At 43.7% G+C, this 7,500-nt stretch overlaps 1 protein-coding gene and 1 non-coding gene across 2 annotated transcripts in view; one reads left to right on the forward strand and one right to left on the reverse strand.

Moving 5' to 3' along the window:
* Positions 1-1,047: 1,047 nt before the first annotated feature.
* trnag-ccc (transfer RNA glycine (anticodon CCC)) lies at positions 1,048-1,118 on the reverse strand. The gene has a single exon. It is a non-coding gene; the product is annotated as a tRNA-Gly (tRNA).
* A 1,264-nt stretch (positions 1,119-2,382) lies between these two features.
* The window catches only part of LOC134457708 (transmembrane protein 150A-like), a 10,774-nt gene continuing 5,656 nt past the window's right edge, over positions 2,383-7,500 (forward strand). Inside the window, exons 1-5 of the mRNA XM_063209685.1 lie at positions 2,383-2,483; positions 3,113-3,374; positions 4,102-4,149; positions 4,571-4,657; positions 5,667-5,734. Of these exons, the coding sequence (XP_063065755.1) occupies positions 3,310-3,374; positions 4,102-4,149; positions 4,571-4,657; positions 5,667-5,734 (268 nt within the window). The 5' untranslated portion in view covers positions 2,383-2,483; positions 3,113-3,309. The remainder of the gene's footprint in view (positions 2,484-3,112; positions 3,375-4,101; positions 4,150-4,570; positions 4,658-5,666; positions 5,735-7,500) is intronic.

Here is a 7,500-nt window from a genome sequence, read left to right on the forward strand (position 1 = left end):
TTGATGTCAAAAGACAAATTCATCACCAATAGCCAGGGACGGTGTCATGCTCAAAAGCGACTCCCTGCCAGAAAACGGCTGACTTTGTATGGACTGCCCCCTGTAACTCTGGACTACAGAGGCTGCATCAAAGTCGCTGTACATACACATGGCACCCTCCACTGTCAACCCAGACATTTTGGTGAGTTTTGCCCTTTGCAATCCTGACTTACAGGGGGCAGTCACATTCTTGCAACGCCCTGTCAAGTCGTTTTCTGGCAGGAAGTCGCTTTTGAGCACGACACCAGATTAGGACTCCATGAACCCCTGGGCCAAACAACAAGTCTCTTACAAGATCCGAGAGAGACTTTGTATGGGGTTTCTCCCCAGAGAAAAGTTGAAAAAAAGTTTAAAGTAGCTATAATTTTAATAAACTATGAGAGAACACAAGTATAGACCAATAATGAAGGGTTTTTGTTTTTGTTTTGTTTTTTTTGGAGTGGAGAGGCTTGGGCTTCAGGGCCCCCAATCAAAATGTTCTTTTGTTAAATTACAGTGCCCCCTATAGACCACAATTCCCAAAAACGGCATGTTCTACATGTCTTTTGTATGCGGTTTGATGGGAGCTCAACTCTTTCAGCCTGTTTATGTTTTGTTATGCATAATGACCCTGTTGAAAACGGACGTTTGGATATTGCAAAAAAACAAACAAACAAACAAAACATGTAACTGATAGTAACAAATGAATGTACTACACTTACAACCCACTATAGAGGTCATTGATGTAGCCTAAAATTACAACATTGACGGTGATGTGACGGCTTTAATTAGTTCACAATATCCTGCCTCTTTTTCCACAATAGGCTACACATCCCTGCAGCTGAATTGCTGTTGCAATGACCTAAGCTGTTGTGGAGTTTGTGGACGCTTGTCCTTGTATTGCTGGTGCATTAACATTTTATCGTCAGTTCAATATATTTTTTATTATGATTTCAGCCACGACACTTCGAAATGCAGGCAATGACGATTAATTATAGGACATATTCCGACATACAGTGCAAAACGTCGTGCGCCGCCCGGGAATCGAACCCGGGTCGCAAGAATGGGAATCTTGCATGATACCACTACACCAGCGGCGCCATGTCTTCGGAAGAGGTAAATCTGTGTTTTAAATTGCCACCTTCCATTATTTGTCTACTTGATAGCCTACCACCAATATTTAATGCAAAGTATGCTGCTGCATCAGTAAGCAAAATCACGCCTTCAAAAATAATACGCTTCTGTACTGTACCAGTTTTCAGGATGTGTTTTTTGCACCCGCATGACGCTTTCAAAAAACTGCCATTGGAGGGCGCAATTGCAATTGCAATTGTCAACCAACTGTGCCAACTGAGTTGCAATGAAGTTTGAATGAGCTCAGCTGACGTGGCCAGCACCAACATTCAGAAAATGTTACCCTGTGTGCAGTGAACATAGTCCTAGAAGGCTAGCTGAGTTCAATAGTAATAATAAAGTTTATGAAAACAACAACAACAATTGGCTGCACATATTTCAGCAGAGCCATCTAATATCAGAGTTACGCCACTCCCATAGACCTCTATGGACCAATCTTTCCACAGCAATGGCGGCTCTCATGGAGCCTCACGGAGCGTTAACATGGAAATCCCCATTGACTTTAGTTCTATTAGAAGTTACTTAGTTCCAGGAGGTGGCCGTAGAACACAGAAAATGTGGTAAAGATAATGTAATTTGTTTGTACTTAATCTTTGTTTGGTATGTGATGGTTCTGTGTTAGTTTCCAACGAACAGAAGTTTACTGTTAAGAAACATTTTAATCTACGCGAATCACATCACCAACCGACTTCCTGGTCCCCGGTTTGCGTAACTCTGTTATTAGATGGCTCTGCATTTCAGCTGTTTCTCTCTTACACAATTAACCAAAGGGCCCACATGACTGGTCAGATAAAAAAAAATTCTCACACCCTTTCTACTCCTCGCGCACTAAATCAACTTTCTGATTTTAGGAATCAGGCGGTCAATACGCGTTATTTAGGCCTAATTACTTTGAAAGTGTCTGGATTTATGGTACAAATGGTGTGTAGTAGCTCTATGAGATGTTTCTTCTAGCAAATTACTTTCTTGTAGTCCTACCAGAAACACGGAATGACTTTTCAGACTTACCACATTTGTTCTCTGCCTTCCCCATGGTAATAACATGATAACAACCATCTAATAATAATAAATAAACAATTCAGTATACATATTACAATTTTCAACGGTTGGGTACCACAACACATGCCCACTGACTGAAGTGTTTTTCAAACAGCTGGTGCTGCATTGCCATAATTTGAACACGTGACCCAGTTGCGCGTACGTCCTCATACGTCCTTGTGTCCAAGCGGAGCTCCGATCAACACCAGCAGCTAGCTCGCTACTCCGCTATCCGGCTATCCGGCTAGCAAAATAGCTCGCTCTTTCGCACAGGTGTCGCTGGAGGACCTTGGGTGAGTATTTTTCTTCCATATTCAGATTCTGATTGACTGACGCTGCATCGTAATGGAATTGTATGAAACCAATGCAATGCAATTAAAAGGACCGTTTGGCCATGTAAATTTGTATTTTTGTCCATCTCTATGTGCAGCTCTCTTTATGACCGATTTGTTATCCTCCGGTAAAACCGCCTAGCATCATTCCCTAGAACTAATAGCCCGAGAACTGGTGATCTGAGATGCGGATACATTTGATGATGATGACACGTTCAAAGCACATCGGAAGCACGTTCTCCTTTGCATAGTTTCTGGTGTATTTACTGTAGATTGCTATGTTCGTTTTAAAAACCCATGGGTTGTCAACAGTCGCCTGATAATATAGTGTTTATCCGGCCCTTCCTGCTGAGCAAGATGGCTTTACTGAGCTTGTTGCGAAGCTTGTATCGAGCAGTTTTTGAGTAAAGTTTCATCCACAAAATCTGTGTAATATGTTATGATTATCAAACCATGTGGTCTATGCCGCCTATTCTCATACATTTTGTAAAATAATATTTGCAATTACATCCGCACACAGGACAGGGCAAAAACATTGCCTGCCCGTCCCACCAACAATCAATGAAGCACACGCTCTGTCTGTGTTGCAGGCTTGGTGCTTTGGACTGCACGAAGCGGCGGCCAATGTAGCATTCAGGACAGCAGTGTTGCCCCGTCGGTACTGCCCTACCCTCGCACTGCATGGCTTCACCTGCCTGCGTCTCCCCTCCTCTCGCCACTTCACGCCCGGACCACCACCTCTCCCAGTCCCCGATGCTCTGGTCACAGGTCCCACACAGACTGCCCAATGACCGCCTGGATTGTCCTGCCCGTCAGCCTGGCTGCCTTCTCCATTACAGGAATATGGATAGTGTAAGTCTCTATCAAGACATCTGCCGAAAATAGGGATTGGTTATGATAGAAATGGCACAACATTCAAAAGAGCCATCCTACAGTGTGTGCACCAAAGGGAGTTGTGCACTTCAGGCAAGGCCAGGTGCCAGGGGAGATGGGTCAGGTTCAGAGGGTGTGGTCAGGTGGGGGTGGGGTGAGGGTGGGTGGTGCAGCATAGCTTTCCTGCAGTTTGTCCATCATTTTCTAACTATGCCCCCCTGGCATTTAACTGTGTACATGTAGGAGCGGGAAAGGATCTGCGCACTGCTTGCAAAAGACTTAATTTATTTGGAGCAAGAAGATCTATGATCGAAACGTTGTCTTTTGCAAGCAGTGTGCAGATCCTTTCCCGCTCCTACATGTGCCAGCTTTTTTTATTTGGCACCTGCTGATGCTTTTCTGCTGAATGTGCATGCTTGCCACTACACTTTGAAACTGTGTACAAACATCACTGAATTCTGGTGGACTCTGGAACAGAATTTATGAAATTCCAATAAGTAATCTAATGTAATATGTGAACTAATTCTGTTTATTTATTTTTGTTGCCTTTATTTGACTGACCCTGTCATTATCAGTTAGGTACAGTGTAACAAACTATGTAAGAACATGTATTTAAAGCGTAAGAACAAGACATTACATGCCAATAGATACATGTCCATACACTGAGACATCGTAAAATGAAGTGTTACCATTTGTTTCCCCACAGCTATGCCATGGCAGTGATGAACCATCATGTTTGCCCAGTGGAAAACTGGTGAGTGACTAGTTATGGTTAGCACGTGGACATGGTACTTATCTGTGTGTGTGTCTGTGTTGGCTGTATTGATCCGGCGTGGTCCTAATGGTAGCTGGAGAGTGGAGAGGTCCAATACTAGACAGTAAAGGCACTCTGTCACTTCTCTTGCGTCAGAAACCCCCCCTTTTGTCCTAGTTAATATGAAGAAATATTTTTGCATCAAACGTACGCAAGTGTAAAAAAAAACATTGACTGCATTTGATTTCATGAAATTGTATGAATAAAGAAGCACCCAGCGTTAACTACTTGGGGGACTTGGCGACTGGATGTGTAAATGAAAATGACACATGTACGTTTTTGGAGTTACTTATTGTCTTGAGTGGGGTGTTGATGTTCTGTTTGTCTGTCTGTCTGTCTGTCTGTCTGCTTGGTACCATAGGACCTACAATGTGACATGTAGTGAGGAGACGGCGCGGAGGGGGTTCCCCAAAACCTGCTGCACCTTGGAGGAGATCCCCCTTATCAGGTACAGTATACACCGGCAGTATATGGGGCAGCCGTGGCCTAGTGGTTAGAGAGTTGGTCTTTCAATCTAGGGGTTGCCGTTCGAATTCCCCTGACCTCTCCCTACATCTCTATTAGTGTTGCACTGATACCATTTGTTGGCCCCGATACCGATACCTGGCTGTGCAGTATCGGCCGATACCGATACCATAACGATACCGATACCACCCTATTTGAAATGTATATATATGAAGGGCTGTAGTGCATAGTACTACTTGGATGTAAAATCATTGCATGGCTTTGTCAGGCTGCTGCCTACCTTTGTGAAACAGGAAAAAGACTAATACAAAGTGAATCCAGCAAAACTTTTTATACATTTGAAATACCTCTATGAAAGAACTAATTTCAAGGCTGTTAAAGTGTCATACAACCACCTGTAAATGGTATCGGTGCCCTATTTGTTGGTACTCGCCGATACCGATACCACCGCTTTAGTGCCGATCCACCGATACTGGTATCGGTATCGATGCAACACTAATCTCTATCCATGGCTGAAGTGCCCTTGAGCAAGGAACCTAACCCCACATTGCTCCAGGGACTGTAACCAATACCCTAAAATAACTTTGTAAGTCGTTTTGGTTAAATGAAAGTGTCAGCTAAATGCAATGGTATATTACACATGGATTACATGCTATACCAGGGGTCTCTAGTTACGGGTAGCACTTCATTTTACGGCCTCTCTCTTATTGTAACTACATGAATCAACACTGTGTACAGTTTAAGTACATAATACACATAATGTAACCCTAGCCCTAACTAGGGTACAGCACAACTACAGGTTAAATATTGTTGCATGCTTTGTAATTATTAGTTAATGTAACAATGCAGTGTAACCAAAATATGTCTATATGTCATTTATTTAGTAATGCTGGTAGTCGAAAAATGACTTTTCACTTACCTTAAGGTGCAAAGTTGTTGTGTGTGTATTATGCTAACTCTGCCTCTCTGCGTGTGTCTTCCTCCCCCTTCAGCAAATGTGGTGTGTTCCCTCCCGAGAGCTGTCTCTTCAGCCTGATCGGCAACGTGGGAGCCTTCATGGGTAACACACACGCACACGCATACACACACACACACACACACACGCACACACATACACACACACACACACACACACACACACACACACACACACACATACACACACACACAGAAAAAAGATTTTTGTGTTTCCGGTCGGGTCTTCTGTTCACACGCACGCGCACAGAGAACAGATTTTTGTGTTTCTGATCTTCTGTTCACACACACGCACGCGCACACACACACACACACACACACACACACAGAGTGTTGTCACTTGTTCTGGTTTTACCTGATAGGTCCAGGTTTTAATCGGAAAAAAAATCCCTGGACATAGAATGAAGATCACCAAGAAAAAGGGTTGAATTGGTTGTCAAAATATCCAGGCTTTTTGTCAGACAGAAGTGTCCAGCCTACCCATACGCCATCTTCCACCCCACTCCACAGTTCGAATTACCAATAGAGGGACAACTGGGGTGTAGGATATACCCTGAAGATGAGCTAGCACCCCCCAGCGAACCAAAAATAGCCGGGTGGTCGTACTGACTTGTTGTAATCTAACATGTAAAAAGCAGTAGCCCTGATTAACAAGCAGTTCACCACCAATTATCGAAGGTCAATTCACACTATACATTGTCATTGCTGTTTTATACAGTACAGTATTGTTCAAAAAGACGCTTTTGCACACCTCTGTAGTTGGGCAGGTGCGTATGATATTATCCCAGTGGGGTTGTCATTCAAGCGTAAAGAAAAACGTTGTATTAAAGTTTGTTGGTGGAATGGACAGTGTGCAGGATTTCTTTACACTCGAAACACAGTACAGTATTCACATTCTTACTTTGCTGCGGAAGTTATTTTCCTGTGTGTAACATATACACCTTTCCCACTGGTGTACAGAAACAATGTTCCGATTCAATCTCTCTTGTTGTGTTGTTGAGCAACTTTCCCTTTGCTGATGAAGTACGAACTGGTGAATTAAAGGCAGCGCTTTGATTTTGATAAGTGTGATCTGCCTTTTTCGTCCAAGAGCATTAGCTCAAAATTGAGTCAAACCCGGAACAACGGGTAGTAACATGCTTGAGTATCTTGAATTCCTCAGAGAGCACAAGGGGGGTTTCCAGAAGGTATTCTGAACATTCCGGCTTGTTACTAATTTGTTCCAGGTGTAGGCCTATGGATCCTGGACTATTTGTTGTATTCTGTAATATGATTGTAGCTCATCAGATTGTCTGCGTTCTCTTTTCTAATGTAAGCTCCCTCTAACTTACTGTATGTCAAATTTCTAGTTCATGAAACTGCTATCGCTCCCACTGTCTTACTCCCTCTATCCCTCCCTCTCTCTCTCTCTCTCCACTACCCCCTCTCTCCTACTCTCCCCCTCTCTCCTCTACTGCCTCTCTTTAGTGCCTTTCTCTCCCTCTCTCTCCTCCTCCTCTCTCTCCCCACCACAATCTCTCTCTGCCACCCCCCTGCATCTTCCTCTTCCGTCTTCCTCTTCATCTCCCACTCTCTCATCCCCCTCTCAGTCTCCACCCACTCCTTCCTGCTGCTTCTGCGGTATGTCAGACTGGCATCATACAAAGGTGTTTGTATTGAATGCCAGTGCATTCTGCAATGAGGAGCAATGCCTTAAAGTCGTAAAGTCATGCTCCTCAACGTCAGTAAAGCACTTTTGTCACCCCAAAACCATGCCTAAACCTAACCTGTCACAGGGCGTGGTGGAGCACAAATTAAAATGCAAAGTTGTGGTGCACAAACGGGATAGACGGTTCAAGTCGGTGTTTGATC

Source organism: Engraulis encrasicolus, chromosome 11 (genome assembly GCF_034702125.1).
Source record: "Engraulis encrasicolus isolate BLACKSEA-1 chromosome 11, IST_EnEncr_1.0, whole genome shotgun sequence".
NCBI lineage: Eukaryota > Metazoa > Chordata > Actinopteri > Clupeiformes > Engraulidae > Engraulis > Engraulis encrasicolus.